The 19,564-nt window shown below is 39.8% G+C and overlaps 1 protein-coding gene across 4 annotated transcripts in view; it reads right to left on the bottom strand.

Annotated features, from left to right (window-relative positions):
- slc2a9l2 (solute carrier family 2 member 9, like 2) overlaps window positions 1-19,564 on the bottom strand; it is a 109,761-nt gene that overhangs the window by 74,532 nt on the left and 15,665 nt on the right. For all 4 annotated transcript variants that reach the window (XM_084927810.1, XM_084927811.1, XM_084927813.1 and 1 more), the window contains 3 exons: window positions 19,322-19,482; window positions 12,587-12,711; window positions 11,068-11,213 (listed from right to left, as the gene is read on the bottom strand). In XM_084927810.1, the coding sequence (XP_084783936.1) occupies window positions 11,068-11,213; window positions 12,587-12,711; window positions 19,322-19,482 (432 nt within the window). The remainder of the gene's footprint in view (window positions 1-11,067; window positions 11,214-12,586; window positions 12,712-19,321; window positions 19,483-19,564) is intronic.

Below are 19,564 nucleotides of genomic sequence, written 5' to 3' on the forward strand. Positions count from 1 at the left end.
CAGTTTATAGGAGAATGAATTTGGTTTAGGAAGTTGAATACATTATTTTAATTATGTTTATCTTTTTTTCCTTTTCTTTGCATCACATATTTGCAGAGGACAGCCATGCAAAAGGCAGAAGAAAGTAACAAAAAAACAAATTCATCACTACAACACTCGTGCCTTTATTCAGGATGGGCATTGGTCCACAGAAATTACGTAAAAGGAAGCTTGAGCCAAAATCCACTGGCTTGAAAATATGTTTGTTGCTCTTATATTATCGTTGTTGGAAAGACAGCTCATGCACTGCTGGAGATGTGCATTATGCATATAGGTTTCTGACCAAAAGGATAAGCTTCAAACAAAGCAGGACGCAGATACAGTCTGGTCTTTGAAGCCTTTGAAGTACGTTATCAAACACAAACAATTACACTGACAAATCAGTGTCACTTCATATGCATTAACATGTGTTGCTGTGGTTAATGTGCTGGCACACATTTATGAATTACATTTGCATACAGGTGCTCAGCTTTGTACACTCAATTGCTTTTTCTTTGTTTCTTTTATGACTTGATTACACACTGAAAGGCTACTGGAGGACTAGGTGTGACTTTGTGAACAGGGATCAATTTGTGAAATGTGAAATTTGGAATGGCATGTTAATGCTTCGTCAAACAATGCACCGCCTACAGAAGCTTAATGCTAATGGCTATCGGGTGTAACTGTTTTGGACGAGCGTGACAACCAGCAGCACAACATTACAGAAGACTTAAAAAAGATGGGAGTGGGCACTTTAGATTTAGATTAAAGACATAAAGTGGATGGGGTTTTTTTGTATCCATCCACTCATTATCTTCCACTTCCACTCCAGCGTCTGGGTTTTTTATATGTCACACAAACATCGTAAAACAAAAGCTGATCATTCACCAAACTTGATTTGCAACAGCACATCCCTTTTTTTCTAACAAAAAAAGTATATTTTTATTTTAGGTTTAGTTTCTATTTAACCTCCTTTTTAGGCAGAAAAATCCCTAACATCTCTGGGGTGCACCCTAGACAGGTTGCCAGTCCATCACATGGGTAACACAGAGAAACAGAAAACCGCACATTCTCACATGATCATTCTGGAATAAATATACATCTTTTTTTTTTATTTATATATTTTAAAGTCATAACCCAAAACTGTCTGAGCAGGCTGGTGCCAAAAAGTGTAATGTCATACTTTAAATTTGGAAAAGCAATTCTGGGAAAACATATTCCATTATTATTCCTGTTTTAATATGATGCCAAAGCAAGCAGTGATCTAATGTCAATAAATTTTGCCAGGAGTAGAGCACTTAGATTATTGGCTTTCTGTTCATATTACACAACTGATTTTGGCTTTCAAAGCATCTGTGCCTTAGGCTAATGTCTGTTTCCAGCCCCAACAGATAAACTGAAAATCTAGCACATAAATAATCTGCTATAAAAACATTTCAGCAGCAGACCAAGTCAACATGGCTAAAGTTGTGTACAGTGGGCAGTGAGGTGAGAAAGGATAAAATGGATAAAATTCCTCAAGGGTAAACAAGGTGTGTCTGAGAACTCCTACGGATAGCCTATTGAAATAAGGGACAGATAGAACCAATCAGATAGCGTGAAGGGTAAAAACGTGAGTTTGTTGCTCAAGTGGCAGAGGAAGCCATTGCTCATGGGCAAAGCGCTTTCAGACAGCCTTAGAAAGGGAGGAGTAATAGAGATTGAAAATGTGACGTCACTCAGGGGTAAAACCGCAAAGAATTCTGGGAACTCGTGGCAAGAGGTACTAGCGCACGCAGGCTTTCAATTGAAATCAGTTATACAGCGATAAAAAGAAACACAAAAAATGGCAAGAAGCTGTTGTATTATTAACTGCAATAGCCGGTCGCATGACAGCCACGGAAAGCCGACGGGTAAAGAGATCGGTTGTTATCGGATTACGTCGTTGAAGAGAAATTGTTCGAGCCATGTTTCCGAAGTAACAAAGAGGCGACTGGATTGCAGCCATTCAAAGACCAAATATAACGTCCCAGAACACTCCAGCTCACAGGTTAGTCTGCTCCAAGCATTTCCACAAAGGTCAGTCTGCTGTTGTAGTTAATGCGTCATTTTTCTTAACATAATTGGTGATATAGGTTACAAGCAAGTCTGGCGCTGAACAGAAATTGTCGCGCTTTGCTCCTTTGTTTATTGTGCATAAAAAGTAAATTGTCCCGACACAATATTGTGTTTCGCTTCTGTTATTACCATGGTACATTGACAAAAACATATACTTTTATTCACAGGATAAAACAGTTGTTTTGTATCACTAATTGCCCAGTACGATTACAGCATACAATATTATTGTCACTGCTACATTTCTGTGATGCGTACCAGAAATTATTTCCACTACTAATTAATTACCATTGAGCTCAAAGGTCCTATTAATAAACGGTTAACGAATGTGTATTTATGAAGACGATTTGTGAGACTGGTAAACTTATGATATGTACGATGGTCTTTACTTTCTACACGGTGCATTTCAAGGTCCTGTACCCATCCGTCGGTAAACTGTACCTGGGCTTGTTGCAGTGACCTGAAGTTACTAAACTTCACGAGTGTATGCACTCACTCCAAGAACCGTATAATTCTAAATATGAGCGTGGTGAAAGTTGGGCAGCACGCTAACGTCTTTTGTCCACTCTGTGTGCTCGTAAGGGTCTAACCCTTTCACTGGTTTGATTTTTTTCCTCGTATCTTTTCTTTGACTTTTCATCAAGTCTGTCTTTGTACGGACCGGCATTGTTCTCCTTTGTTTTGTACATACCTTTTTGGGGGGCAAAGAAAAAGCAAGAATTTATTGGAACCGAAGAATGAACGTTTTGCGGTGCTGCAAATGCTTGCATTTGATGCAGGTACTTGGATTGGTTTGCCACGAGTTCCCGGCATGCAATGCGCGAAAGTCACGTGGTCTGTCAATCTCTATAGTGTGAGCAGAGTTGGAACTTTTTCCTTCAGTATGACTTCATGCCTGAATATCAAGTCAAAATGAAATTTTCTGCTATGCTGAAGGTGTAGAGCGAATAAGTCTGCCACTGAGGCTTCATCAGTACGACTGACTAATAGAACGACCTTGATGTAACCCGGTGTTAAAAATGGGATTAAAAGTATAAATATTCATACTCTCACAATGGGAATAAATATTGATAAAAACAAAGTTAATTATAATAAATACTGATAAAAAGCATGTAAACATAAGTTTAATTAATATGTACATATGTATTAGGGGTGGGGGAAAAAATCGATACTGTGTAGTATCGTGATATTTTGTTTGCTAATAATGTATCGATACAGGGACAGCAGAAATCGATATTTTGTTACAAAAAAAGTTTTTGTGGACTGGAACATGCTCTGACTTCAGAGCATGTTGATCCTTTTTCTGAGCAAGAATCCTGACATTCCTTCACTGTCCAAATGTGTTTAACTTTTTTTATGGCCGCAATAAACGTGACAGTTTACTTATTTTCATTTAAGACATGTTTTATTTTAATTAAGTTTAAAACTTTTTTATTTAATGTAAAATTATATTTTGTTTTAATTTACTTTCAAATTCTTCAGTTGCTGAATGGGCTGCATAGTTTTCACAAATTTCATAGTTCAGAATAGCTATAATTGTACCAGATGGTTGCATTCAGTTAAGTTGGACTAGACTGTAATACAAACCGTTCAGTTTGTCAACAATAAAACTGACTGAAATGAGAGAAAGACTGAGTGTGAGACTTTGTTATTAGATAAAATGAATATTGATAAAGTTTACCTTTATGTACAGAATCTGAATATCGCAAAATATTTTTAAAAAATTGCAATAATATCGTATCGTGCGTTAAGTATTGTGATAATATCGTATCATGGGATGTATGGTGATTCCCACCTCTAATATGTATATGTAATATATAAATGGTGTGGGGGCAGGACTTAGTCCTTTAGAGTGTGTTTGTTAGATCCACTGAGCGGCCAATCATTGGCCGGTCTGACCCTCCCCCAGTCTGTGTGCGCTGCTCAGACACCTGTGTGTGCCTTCGTGTGCCAGTCAGATACGCCAGAGACACAGACGGTGAAAGATCCGTTTACCCGTGCGGCAAAGAAGCTAGCTGGATAGTGAAAGTCCTTTTTCCAGCGAGAATAATAAGAGTGATACTGTATTCCAGAGCAGAGGTGGAGGCAGACATTTTATACAACCGGGGCTTAGCCCTAAAGGATAGTATGCATGTGGGATGGGGGGGGGGGGTTGAAATGACTGAAAGATTAATTGGCTCTGTTTTGAGTTTTGTTCAAAAAAGAATGATTTCATATAGGTTACATTGAAACCAAGCACACCATTGTTTTTCTTGTGACATTACCAATATGTTTCATGTGTTAAATGGCCCTCTTCCTATTGAAAAAAACAAAAGTTGTATCCAAGATGGACGACTTCTAAATGGCCACCATGGTCACCACACTGTAAACCCCAACAGTCTACCTGACTTATAAAGTTTGTGGATATAACAATTGAAATTCCTCACAAAGTTGAAACAACTTAAAAATTTTCTGTTCTGTTAACGATTCAAACAGTTATAATTGTACATGGCTTAGAAGTTAAGAGTAAATACTGCTTTCTTAATTATGATTTTTGAGTAAATGTTTTTTTTTTCGAGCTCCGCATGTGTACGTCAACTACGTCATGATGTTTTCTCTCTAACCTGAACGAAAATTCTGTTCAATATGGCTGCCCTTCTCAAGCGACTGGAGAGCACATTTGGAGAATCTTGTAAGTAAAACGGAACCTTCGTTATGTTTATTTTTTCCGTAAAAAAGCAAGTATATTAATATGTTGCAGCTAATAACTTCTTTTTGAATGCGCTGTTGTGTTAAAAAGCACAGACCCAGGTGGTGAGTAGTTGTTTGCTGTCGTTCGCGCTCTTTTTTCAAACACAGATTATGTCATCAGTTTTACAGTTTTAACCGATTAAAACACAGCTTTAATAAGAATCACACATAAAGAAAGGGTCTTAGTGATATTTTAACGACCCCTTGCCAACGCAAGAAAGTTGGCGTTTTTACAACAGCAGCCTCATTGTTCGGCAGGTTTTTTTTTTCTTCTCATTAGCATCGTTCAAAAGTGACTTAGCTAGCAGTGGCAACTTCTATCTAAAACAATTAAAAGTAATACCCAGATTGAAATATAGCAAGGTGTTGTATATTTAGTGTGCTGATAAGGTTTTCAGTATTTTTATTTTTTCTTCCAAGGCTGAAGACCGAAGACAAAAAGACCGAAGAAAAAAAATTCAGACTGCAAGTAATTTCAGGTGGAGACAGTAAACACAGGTGAGTTGAAAGATCTATTGAAGAGTCCTTTCTTCATGGCCATTAAAACATTTTTAGGTTAAAAGACCTGTTTCTTTTTTTTTTTTTTTAATCATGTCCCTGCTTTGTCACACTGAATCATGTTGAAAAGATATATTTTCATGGCTCCCCCCATTACCATTACCTTGTACTTCTTTCTACCAGTCTATTTTATTTTGTGACATTAACATCTTAAATGTACCCCGCCAGTTTAATTATTAATAGCTGTGTTAGTATTTATAATGCTTTTTTTTTTTTTTTTTTAAATCATGTGCAGATCTACCAAGGGTCAGTGGCACAGTTCACCTTTTGTGGTAAGTTATAACACTTCATATGTGGTCACATAAGTAAGTTGTTTCATCAGTTCAGTTCTTATAAAATAATGTTGTATAATTGTACCAAATCACTGAGGATACATCCAATGTGTAAATCCCAATCAACAATTTTACTGTGATATTCGCTCGTGTTTAGAGAATCTCCATTATCTTGGTTACTGAGTTTCCATTTTTGTAGGGCCAAATTTGGATTAAAAATTTATATTTTCATATGATGTGAAATGACTTAATCATTTTTATTTTTTTAGAAGAAACCATTCATTAAGTCCCTTAACTGTGGGACTTAATGTTAAGGTGCAGATTTCATATATTGATAATGATAAAAGTAACACAAATTAAAGTTTCACTGATAAACACTCAATTTTTCCTTGCTTTGAACCCCATGTTCTATATAGATTACAGCTCTGATCTGGAGAACACTATTTTAAAATACTGTGTAGGATTTTTGTCAAATGATTAAGAAACAGGCTCTTTGTCATAAGAGACAGAAAGGTTGTGTCTTAAAAGAAATGTCTCCAGAATTTAGTAGAGTCTGATGTCATGCAGTTTCATAAACATGTATTCTCCCCAAAGAATGACACCTGAAAACTTTGTGTTAAATGAACTTTTCTTTTCCCTTTTTAGGAGGCGCCTGATATCAATGTGAAACGCACTGCAGTGCTTCGTGCCTTTCCTGTATACCTGCAGGAGGAGAACCCAGAATTCTTTAAGACATGTAATGTAAGTGTATTTTTGCATCACTTAAATTCTGCCAGTGGGATAAAATGCCATGGATTTTTTTAAATATAATTTAATACCGTAGCAGCTACCAAATTGTACAAGCAAAATACCCTCTCTTTGGAAAACCCTCACACACAAACACACACAGGTCAGGAGCAGGGCACAGGCGTATCACAGCACTATGGCTACGCGCCCCAAAACCAGGCTGAAGTCAAGATTTAGTTTCTTTTTGAGATAAAGTCATGAAATAAAAAAATACTTTTTTTAGAAAAATAACAAACATACAAATTATGTAGTGCAAGAAGCTAACACGTTAATGTACATTTTTCAAAAAAGTAGAGTACCCTAACTCGTCACAAAGTAACCCACTACACTGCTGAATGTTTTCCTAGATTACAGGTCATGCTTGTCACATTCTCTCAAACCAACCTTACTTATTTAATTGGGGCGATCATAGCTCAAGAGTTGGCAGTTTGTCTTGTAATCGGAAGGTTGTCGGTTCCGACAGTCTCGGTCGTTGCGTCCTTGGGCAAGACACTTCACCCGTTGCCTACTGGTGGTGGTCAGAGGGCCCGGTGGCGCCAGTGTCCGGCAGCCTCGCCTCTGTCAGTGCACCCCAGGGTGGCTGTGGCTACAATGTAGCTTGCCATCACCAGTGTGTGAATGGGTGGATGACTAAATGTGTAAAGCGCTATACATTACAGGCCATTTACCATTGATACTGTGTCTATTCCAGGCGGACGCATTGGATGAGTCGACCCTCACTGACACTCCAGTTGCCCTTCTCACGGTGGTTACCGACGGCGCTTCCCAGTCCAGTCCATTTTACTTCCTCAAGCATGGCTGTTGTGGTGAAAGGCGACTAGGTGATGCGTGATATTCCCAGATTTGCAGATGCATTTGTTTTATTGTTTGGCTTGATCTATGCTCTGCATTTAGACTACCCCAGGAAGCTCGTTCACACATTTACCTTTGTCCAAAATATCTTCATGGGGCTTGATGACAGCAAACCCCTGAAACCCTTGCCTACATGCTCTTAAGGAATATAAGGCAATGTTTGTTAGGACATGCACTCTGTTACTGAGCACTTTGTTTGAAGCACTTTATTTAAAGCACTCTAAGTTTAATACAGGCTTTGGGTGGATTTAACTCCATCAGTTTATCTAATTTTCCTATACTTGACTGCCTGTTCTGGTTATTTGGAAGCTGATCGTCTTTCTTTGTACCCATTTTAAAAAATTGTTTTTCATTTCTCTTTTAAAAAAAAGTGATTAGTTTTTGACTTTTGTTTTGCATTTTTGTGTATTTTGAGAAAGATGCAATTAAGACTGATGTCGTCCTTTGTGATTTTATAAAAAGATAAATATTCTACACTGAATTTATAATGCTCACTTTATGGTGCCCATGTCCATGTTAGTGGTTTTATAAAAACATTTGTGATGTTTTTAAATTTCCATGAAAAAATGTTAAATAAACAAAATGTAAAGTAACTGAATTTCTGTACTTTTTTTAGTAGTCTACACTCAAACATTGAAACATAAATATCTTTTAATTAATAATCATATAATTTGAGTTTAGGTTGTAATATAATTGCATTGTGTTGCATCAAAATAATAAACTACGAGAAACACAAAAATATTGAAATTAAAGTATACAGTCTTTGAGTAAAGCTCAATTAATAAATATAAAATATAATTTTCAATTTTTAGGTTAACAATAAATACAAATTTTGAGTACCCCCATACTTGGAAGAGATGAGTTTGTGTACTTAAATCTTTTGAGGTAATCAGTTTCCACAAAAGTTTTAAGTTCAGTCAACTTATTCGGGTTTACAGTGCACCCATCTTGAGGAGTTTGCCCCCTCACATACTAATGTGCCACAAACAGGACTTTAATATCACCAACCATTCCCATTTTATTACGGTGTATCCATATAAATGGCCCACCCTGTAGAACCTGTCTGATCTGGCCCATATTTCCCTTCTGTCCTCGTACTGTGGTTAAAGGTAACTATTCTGCCCGTACTACATGCAAAGAAGGCAAGAAGTAGCACTAACAGGTCTTACATGCTCACTACTAGTATTGCACCACCAGTGTTACATTGACATTTAAACGCTGGTGGTTAATTCTCACTTTAATGCCACATAGTCGCCAAGGTCACACACAGACGTGAGAGGCACAAAGAAATTTCGGTCTAGACAACCCAAAATGTGATGTCCACATATGTGGACACCAGGTCCTAGGAGGTTAAAGACCACATATATGGCTAAAAGCAGACATTAGATTCCTAAGCAGGCATCAGCGCCACAATTTATCACATTTACGAAACAGAACCTCTCAAAATTATATGCACACAAAGTTTAAGGAATCTGTGTCTACGGTCTTAAGATGTTTCAGTCTTTCTGTCCTATACAATTAAGTTTTCTCCAAATAAATTTGAATGGACTAATTTGCACCTTATGGGAAGCATAGTGGTGCCACGTTTAGCACTGTTGCTTCACAGCATAAAGATCCTGGGTTCAAATCCACCATCTGTCTGTGTGAAGTTTGCATATTTGCCCTCTCTCTGCGTGGGTTCATTCCAGGTTCTAAATTGCTCATAGGTGTGAATGTGAGTCTGAATGGTTGTCGCTCTCTGTGTTAGCCCTGCAACACACTGGCAACCTGTCCAGGGTGTAATGTGTCTCTCATCCTTTGTTAGTTGGGATAGTCTCCTTGCTACATGCAGTTATAGAGAATTTTGTTTTTGCTAACGACAACGACGGTAACACCATCGCGTGTCCGCTTGTTTATTTTCCACATAAACCTGTCAGAATAAAGCTCAAGATCCTGTTGAGACTTTTCAAAGTAAACTGAATCACGTGAAAGAGCAGATTATTTACGGATGAGAAGTTAAAAAAAGAGCCGTCAGGTGCTAAAAAATAAACCTTAGACTCAAACGTTAGAACAGGCTTTTCCCCGCAGCACGCCGTGTAATAAATACTCACAAAGAAAACGGCGGCCGTTACAACTTATGTCTAAAAATGTATAGTTTCATGCATCTGTTAAAACACTCGACTCCAGCTACATGACGCGCAGCTGGAAACATTTCACACAAGTCGAGCTGCCCGAGATTCACAGAATTTACAGAAAATGTTACATTTTTGTGATTTATATCGTTGTCGGACGATAGAATTCTTATATCGGGATATGAGATTTTGGTCATATCGCACAGCCCTACTAGAAACTCCCCAGCAGCCAGGTTGTCTGGGTGCATTTGATCTTGGCATTGTCCAGTCCGGATGGAAAAGATTAGACTCTTTCACTGTCTTTACCAAAGTTTAAACTGATGTGCTGGTTCCTCTCAGTGTGTGAACTAAACATGCCGAATATGAACAAAATATGAACAATTTGTGAGCTATCGGTGATAAAATAAATTTTTTGACTACTCATTAACTACTGTATTTTTTCAAAGTGTTTTTTCTAGTTAATATTGATAGGTTTATGTTGTAAGTCAGACATATAGTGGAACCTGTCAGGCAGGGGAGAGGAAACAAACAGGATCCAAGAAACAAAAGAACGAGCTGACAGCAAGCCTTTAGTACAGCTGATGCAAAAGATACAAAAAATAACAAAAACCACAACATGAGGTACATGAAAATCCAAAGAGAATAAATTGGGCTGCACACACACACATACACATACACATTGACAAAAAGGACAAAAAAGCAGACAAGATTATAAATACTCAGAAGTCACTGGGGACAACGAGCAGATGAGCGGGGAGACACAAGTGAAAGCAATTAACAACAGGTGAAAACAATCAGGGAATCAGAGGACAGGAAGGAAGCAAACCTGACAGCAGACATGAAAGAAAACTACGCTTCAAAGCAAAACAGGAAACAACCAAAGGAAACTAACAAACAGCAACACAAAAACTTAAGATGTCAGAGACTAGGCAACACAGAGGGACAGAGGCATAAATGCAGAAATAAGGTACAATAAGACACAAGCTGGGGAAACTACTAATACTACTATTAAATATAACAATACACCAGAAAGAAGACAAAACAAGACAAAACAGAACATGTAACTGGTTACCACATTAAAAATAAGCAATAAAATCTTATCTTATCAATAATGTGAGAACTAAGTCTCACATTAGACTAGAATAATAAATAAGTCAAAATCTAAAAATTCAGCTAAGAACAAAACACAAAATGTAAACCAAGACTGGAACCAGTTCAACCAGTGACAACTCTCACAATAGGTGAATAGTACTTTATCTAATGCATCACCAAAGTCATGACAGGTTCACATTTTACTTAAAGTGCCAATTTATATGACGTTTAGCATAATTTATTGATTCAGATTACTCACTCACACTGGCTTTGGGCTTGCTGAAACGCTTTTAAATGCAGTTTGTTTACGACAGTGACTTGAGAGCAAACTTTATTACAGACATCCACAGTCAACAGACCTTCTCCACAGACAATATACTGAAAACTTGGAGTGATGTGGTGGTTATGTTTAGCCCACTTTTCATTTACTAAACTCAAATTTCTTGTCTTGATTTAAAATTTCTCCAGCCTCAAAACCATTCTTACAGAAAACAACACGACATATACAGCACACTTTCAAAATGTAATCATTCATAGCCTCCTAAACCACTAACCTGACCCAGCAGCTCGGGCATCCCCAGCACTTGCCCAGTGAACACTCCTAAGCAGATTAGAATGGAGTTGAACTGGCCAATCATACCTCTGAAGTGTTTTGGGGAAATTTCTCCCAGGTACATGGGGAGAGCACTGAGAGCAATACCTGTCAGAAAGAAACAAGCAAACAATATATTAAAACCTATTAAAAACAATATATCCGTGTCTATGTAGCATAAACACTCCTCTCATCAGTATGTATTGACATAGTAGAGGAATATGCATTCACGTATCTTATCTAGGATCTGTAAGCATCAGCTGTCTTTAAAAGCATTGGGGGTGTTTTTATCAGTATCGAAGTCTGTTTCGTTTTACCACATAAATGTGCAGACACACCAACAGCTCCACTGCACTAACACACACTGAACATCAAGTCACATTTCACAGTTGGCTGTCTTGAACTGTGGGGCACAATCATGGGTACTAGTATTGATGGTCTGTGCATTAGAAACGGTCTACACTGAAGAACAAGTTAATACTTAAAAACAAATCAATTTCCACACACTACAAATTGAAAAACGAGTTACCCCACACTTCTGTAAATGTGTGTATTATTTTAAAGGTAGCTACTATTTCTCCGTTGTGGTATAACCAAGCTATTGTTAAAACCAAAACTGAGTTGCATTTTATGAGGTAGCACTTTTTTAGCACATGTGAAATCAGTGATCATTGAATTTAAAACGCACCTCAGTTCTAACACCAGATGGGAAGTCCCGGGTATTTGACCTCTAATAGTGCTATCACCTTGGATGTGGTCTTTGAATGACCATCACTGAGTGGAGGTCGTGGCCTATGACACCATTTATCTGCAACATAGTCTTGAGATACCTTTCAAGACGACTCTACCAACACTCACACATTGAGTCAAGTCATCTTAATGACTCATATGATTCAGGATGGGGGAACATCTCACACCAATTCACACCGGATGCAAGTGATTCGCACGATTGACACCAAGAAGCACATCTTAGCTGATGTGACCCCAGGGACTGAAAGGACTACAGCGGTGACCTGCAGCCCAGGAACCAGAAGTAAGCCTCCAGTCTGAGAGCAAAGTGCTCTATTAGGATAATATGGTACTATCAAGTCTATAAGGTATGATGGGTCCTGTTTATTCAAGATGTTAATATGGAAGAAATACAGTATTTCATCCTCGCCCATGTCCAGTACTCTCACTGCAGCATTTTGGAATAACTGGAGGTTTTTCATGGACCTTTTAGAACAACCTGATAATAATGAATTGTCATAGTCGTAGAAGTAAGTAAAAAGCCAGCGTCACTACAAGAGGTGATGTATGTAATTAACATTTTCTGATAAGGTCAACCAGATTAAACTTAAAAATATCATCATAATTTACTAATTTACATAATTAACTGAATGAATATTTTCTTTGTACTCCCTTACACTACAGCATTATGCTCTATATTGAATGTTCTACACTGTCTGATGAGTGGGAAATTATAAAAGCATATTTCTTACCAGAATCCACCCCCATAATGAGTCGTCCAATGATGAGCATCTCAAAAGATCTTGACATTTCACCCAGAGACAGAAGCACAGCAGCTATTACAGCAAAGCTGTTATTCAACAGCAAGGTCCCCTTTCTACAGTCAGTAAGAAAAATACATGAAAATTTTTTTTAAAATTAACAAAATGTAACTCATTAAATTCAATTTCTATAGTGCTTCACCTGGGATGAAAAGAACTTCACCTAACAAAAAGCTAGCAGAGCAAGAACTATCAGAGATAGACGAGTTTTAAAAAACTAACATCATGGAATAGCTGAATAACTTTTTATAGTTTCAAAGTCAAAGGAGCTTGCAAAGAAAAGCGTCTGGACTTCTTTAAGTTTACTTGAAGACGTTTCACCTCTCATCCGAGAAGCTTCTTCAGTTCTAAGGTCAAATGGTGGAGAGTCCCAGATATAAACCTAGTGGGAGTATCCCCCCACAGAGGGACAAAAGGACCCCCTGATGATCTTCTAATCGCCTGAGCCAAGGTGTGAAACTGGGTGTGGGTCCCAATCAGCCAGAGTTTCGGGTGTGTTCATTGTGAAACCTGGCCCCACCTTATCATGCGAATTCCTGAGGTCAGATGGCCCAGGATGTGAGTGGGCGTTAAGGCGTCTGGGAAGGGATCTCAAAACTGGATTATAGATGGCAGAGAGTTGGTGTCGTAAACCCCCGCCTCTGTTCAAAGATGGTCGCTCACAGTGGACATAGATGGCTTCTTTCACTCCTCTTTCAAACCATCTGTCCTCTCTGTCCAAAATGTGAACATTGGCATCCTCGAAAGAGTGTCCTTTATCCTTAAGATGCAGATGGACTGCTGAGTCTTGTCCTGTGGAGGTGGCTCTTCTGTGTTGTGCCATGCGCTTGTGAAGTGGCTGTTTGGTCTCTCCAATGTCGAGGTCTGGGCATTCCTCGCTGCACTGTACAGCATACACCACATTGTTAAGTCTGTGTTTTGGCGTTTTGTCTTTCGGGTGAACCAGTTTTTGTCTGAGCGTGTTGCTGGGTCTGAAATGCACCGGGATGTCATGCTTGGAGAAAACTCTCCTAAGTTTTTCTGATACACCGGCTACATAGGGGATGACAATGTTGTTGCGTCTGTCCTTCTTATCCTCCCTCGTTGGTGTCTGGTCTTCTTTTCTGTGCCTCTTTGCTGACTTTAAGAACGCCCATTTAGGATAGCCGCACGTTTTGAGTGCTTCCTTTACATGTGTGTGTTCCTTCTTTTTTCCTTCAGGCTTAGAGGGAACATGTTCTGCCCGGTGGTGTAGGGTCCTAATTACTCCAAGTTTGTGTTCCAAAGGGTGATGGGAGTCAAAGAGGAGGTACTGGTCCGTGTGTGTGGGCTTCCGGTAAACTTCGATGTTGAGTTTGCCGTTTTCTTCAATGTGCACAGCGCAGTCCAGGAAAGGCAAACAGTTGTCCTTTGTGTCTTCCCTGGTGAACTTGATGTTTTTATCCACAGCGTTAATGTGCGCAGTGAAGGATTCCACTTCTTGTAGTCGTTTTCTGACAGTCTCCACGGCCTCCGTGGTGGGTATGCAAGTGAAGAGAGAGACTACATCAAGACACAAGAAGTGGAATCCTTCACTGCGCACATTAACGCTGTGGATAAAAACATCAAGTTCACCAGGGAAGACACAAAGGACAACTGTTTGCCTTTCCTGGACTGCGCTGTGCACATTGAAGAAAACGGCAAACTCAACATCGAAGTTTACCGGAAGCCCACACACACGGACCAGTACCTCCTCTTTGACTCCCATCACCCTTTGGAACACAAACTTGGAGTAATTAGGACCCTACACCACCGGGCAGAACATGTTCCCTCTAAGCCTGAAGGAAAAAAGAAGGAACACACACATGTAAAGGAAGCACTCAAAACGTGCGGCTATCCTAAATGGGCGTTCTTAAAGTCAGCAAAGAGGCACAGAAAAGAAGACCAGACACCAACGAGGGAGGATAAGAAGGACAGACGCAACAACATTGTCATCCCCTATGTAGCCAGTGTATCAGAAAAACTTAGGAGAGTTTTCTCCAAGCATGACATCCCGGTGCATTTCAGACCCAGCAACACGCTCAGACAAAAACTGGTTCACCCGAAAGACAAAACGCCAAAACACAGACTTAACAATGTGGTGTATGCTGTACAGTGCAGCGAGGAATGCCCAGACCTCGACATTGGAGAGACCAAACAGCCACTTCACAAGCGCATGGCACAACACAGAAGAGCCACCTCCACAGGACAAGACTCAGCAGTCCATCTGCATCTTAAGGATAAAGGACACTCTTTCGAGGATGCCAATGTTCACATTTTGGACAGAGAGGACAGATGGTTTGAAAGAGGAGTGAAAGAAGCCATCTATGTCCACTGTGAGCGACCATCTTTGAACAGAGGCGGGGGTTTACGACACCAACTCTCTGCCATCTATAATCCAGTTTTGAGATCCCTTCCCAGACGCCTTAACGCCCACTCACATCCTGGGCCATCTGACCTCAGGAATTCGCATGATAAGGTGGGGCCAGGTTTCACAATGAACACACCCGAAACTCTGGCTGATTGGGACCCACACCCAGTTTCACACCTTGGCTCAGGCGATTAGAAGATCATCAGGGGGTCCTTTTGTCCCTCTGTGGGGGGATACTCCCACTAGGTTTATATCTGGGACTCTCCACCATTTGACCTTAGAACTGAAGAAGCTTCTCGGATGAGAGGTGAAACGTCTTCAAGTAAACTTAAAGAAGTCCAGACGCTTTTCTTTGCAAGCTCCTTTGACTACGATGACCTGGATGACTGAGAACCTTCACAGACATATAGTTTCAAAGGAACACATTTGAGGCCATCACAACAGAAAAATCAGTTCTGTAATGGAGGTTTCTTACGCTCAATCTGAAACTATTTCATTATCGCTAGTTGCAAGTCTTTTTTTTTTTTTACTTATTTTATTAGTTTTAATCTTTTAACTTTATGCATCAAGCAAAAATTTAATTATATGCACCATTCTCTGACTTGAAGAAATTAGTTTAACATTTAAACCTATTTTCTGCACATTCCAGCACATAAAATAAAATATTTTTTGTGTTTACACTCACTCTTTCAAATAGATGCAAGTAAAACACAGCAGAAAATAAATAAAATCAAAGACTAGCGGTCCTGTTGCTCTATTTTCACCTGTAAAGCAGGAGTAGGGTAGGCGGAGGTTTACCCTGGTGCAGGTGTGCCGCAGCGGTCAGTGGAAGAATCCGCGAGTTTCTCTGTGAATTTCCCATTACGTGGTTGCGCACTTGGTGCTTGTTTAGGGTTTTTCTTCGCTGTAAAAAGAAGTTTTCTTCCCACGCACAACGGACGCTAATGTTTTTGTCACTTTTTATGGAATCAAACTCAAAGTAAGGTCAGTACTTCCACGCTTTAAACGCTGCACGCTCATACTCTCCCGCACTCCACATATTATCCATTGTTGATCTGCACACAGCTGTTGTCACGAACGTCGCACTCGCTTACGTCACTGTCATGAGACATTCTCGCAAAAAAATCACGGTTTTAGTAACGCAGTAACGCAGCGTCCCTATGGGAAAGTAACGGTAATCTAATTACCGTTTTTACAATAGTAATCCCTTACTTTACTCGTTACTTGAAAAAAGTAATCAGATTACAGTAACGCGTTACAAGTAACGTGTTACTGCCCATCTCTGGTCACAACTGACCCCTGTTTCAAAGAGCATCTGTCTGTCCTGCCTGCTGAACCTCTTCTGTTGTCCAACTGTTCTGGTTTCCAGCCTTTGTCTTGACCTGATCTCTTCTTTGGTCTTCCTGCCTGTTCCCTGCTGTATCTTAACCATTAGCCTCTAGCATGGCCCTGATGGAGCTCCACTTGCAGGTCCTGCCTTCTGGAGTAGTCTCTCTTTAATCCCCCATCTGCAGCACCTGGGCAGCACTGTTTATCTGCCTTGCCACCAGGCCACCCAACATCTCTGGTTCCCTTGTTCTCCAGCATCGGGCCATTTGCGTGTGATCTCCAGCCCATCTGCTTACTTTTACTCTTTGGATTCTACCTCCCTACCAGCCTTTGTTGACCAAGTTGCTTTTTTTCTTCAGCATGCCTGTCTGCCGTGTGTGTGCATTCAGGTCTTGTCTGAACTGTACTTTTTTTAATGTCAGGGGTCAAAGAAAAATGTTTTCTTCCTATTGATTTTTGCTATCTTTGTAGTGAGATGCTTAACAATGCCACTGAGACTCTCAGAGCAGCACATTTCGTAAGTTATAGCATTTGCACTCTGTATTTCAACATCAGTCACACAACACCAGCAGCATGATAATCAGCTGTGTTTTGTTTCTGAGATGAAGGCTTTTCTCTCTTGCAGTGTCTAAATCTACATTTAAATCTAAAATTTAAATACACTCATTTATGTAGTAGTGCAGTCGACCACAAATGTTTATTAATCTCTTTTCATGTCTGTGGTGAAATGTCCACCTACCTCGGCTTCCCTGGCATACTTTGAAGTGTGTTTCATTTCGATTGCTCCATGAGTCCTCATTAGTTAACATATATATTCAGCTCTTGTCCCTGACATCTGAATTTCAACCTTTCTGAAACTGTGTAAAACTTCCAGCTGACCCACACGTCTAGCTGGGAGTGTGGAGGGAAAATGAATTATACGCTTCAGCCTAATTAACACAGTGAGGATCGCAACCTGAGAAATCCAAGGTGAACCTCAAGGGTATCTTAATTGTCTGAAATGACTCTGAGTAAAAGCTTCATAAGTCTCTCTGTGACACTCTTGTCATTAGTGGATAACAGATTATTTCGAGGACGTATCATTTCATAGCCCTGAGGTGATTTTGTTAGCGCCTGAACGTGTCCCTTGAGGATAGTAGGACATGTGGCTCTGCAGTCCAACACGTAGGTGAGCAAGACTTAAACCTAAATGCATCACGCTGGCTGTGAGATTGGATCTCATCATGCAGTATATAGGCTGTCAAACCAGTGCAAGTCAGTAAAGACCAATACCTTTTATGTCCTTGGAGTCAGTGCACTGACAGTCTTTTATGTCTTAAATCCATTACAAAACATACTGGTACTTGATCACTGTAAATGGAGGCTAAAGACAACAGTGAGATTGCTACAGAGTAGATTTAAAATTATTCATTATAGTACTTAAAGGAACTGGTTGTCTAACGGAGCCTTGTACAGAAAGGGAGACACGAGGAACAAAAATAACACTTGTACACTTTAAGGGTCTGTGTTTGTATTTAACATCACTGTTATTTAGTCACAGCTGGAGAGGTGAGGTTGACATTGGAATTTTTATGTGCCTGTGGGCGGAGTCTGTCTGCTTCATCCTTTACGCATCCGGACCTGTCACGGTTCTGGGTCCGTTGGACCCAGTATTTTGAGTTTATTATATTTTGGTTTTATTCTGCTTCATGTATTGTTTGAGTTCCATGTATGTATTCCATGTTATTTTGTCTCCCAGTGTCGAGTCTGCGTTCTTGTTTAGTAGTTCATGTTTCCTGTTTTATTGTGAAAGTCTTTGTCTTATGTTAGTGTGTGCAGCTTGGTTCCCCCCGTCTCGTTAGCCCTGATCTCTCCCAGCTGTGTCTCCCTTCTGTTGCCCAGTCCCTCATTACTACCCTGTGTATTTAAGCCCTGTGTTTTCCCGTGCTCGGTGTCGCGTCGTACCATCAGATTATGCCTGTGTGTTCCTGTTCTCCGTTTTCAGTGTTCACTTCATGTTTTGTTTTCGTACCAGCAATAAAGCTGAGGTTTTTGAGTTTCAAGTTAGTGTCTGAGTCCTGCGTTTGGATCCTCCTCTCCGCCTGCCCGCACACAGAGCCCTGACAGGACCTGATCATTTAAAGGCTGGATGTTATCTCAGTTCCTTGCCATGTAATCCTCACTACAATAGTGAAGATAGGGCCAACTCTGTCACCTGTGATTAGCGCTTTTGTTCGCCAGCTAACCGTGAGTCTCTCTGCTCCTTTCGCTGACTCTGTCTCTCCTCATCCACAGAGCCCAGCCCGACAGCTTCCACCACTTTAGATTTGTTTATTCACTTTATTGTAAAGAAACTGTGAATAAACAAAATATTCATAAAGCATTCATAATAATAATATTACCAGTGTCATTTATATTTAACCTGCAATCATAAATCATTGTGTGTTGTTTACCTTAAACTGAGACCTACAAATCTTTTGGAAGTAAGTCCTCTGTCATGTTGCTTTGTCAATAGTAAAGCTCCATACACTGATTAGCCACAGTGTTAAAACCACAATGATTTTGTTGGATCATTTTGTTAAATTACATCATACTGAGTAGCCAACAGTTCGTGCACAAACAAGGTCATTTACCACCTGCCTAAGCACTGTTGCAGATCAAGTGGTTAGTGGTTTCTTTCTTCCCTTGCTAACAGCAGCACACCACACTTCAAAAATTCCCCTTTCTTGTGTTTGTGCAGCACAGTGTTATCCTGCGGTCCCTCGATTTCAATCCGACCAAGCATTTGTGGGATTCACCAGAACAAGCTCGATCCAGAGAGACCCCTCCCCACAACAAAGGAAGCCAAAGGATCTACAGTGTTGTTCATATTCACTCATAACATAATCGTTTGCACCAAACTGACTGCTGTTCACCATTCCCTGATGAGTGAAGGATATAAAAGCAAACTTCTTACCAGCGATATTGTAAGCGCATAACAGTGTTCTCACCTGCCCAGTACTTTGATGATTAACGTGGCAGACAGGGCTCCAAAAAGGCCTCCAATAGAAAATATGGACACCGTGACGGACCAGAGGAAGGTCACCGTCTCCGCTGAAATAGGCTCCCCATATCTCTCAATCCATGTCTTATTGTAGAAAGCTTTAATGTACTGCAATACAAAAGGAACACAAAGAGATGTTTTAAATGTGTTATTCATATGGATAAATGGTGAAAAAAAACAAAAAACATTG

This window comes from Perissodus microlepis, chromosome 5 (assembly GCF_051167445.1).
Source record: "Perissodus microlepis isolate ML-2025 ecotype Zambia chromosome 5, ASM5116744v1, whole genome shotgun sequence".
NCBI lineage: Eukaryota > Metazoa > Chordata > Actinopteri > Cichliformes > Cichlidae > Perissodus > Perissodus microlepis.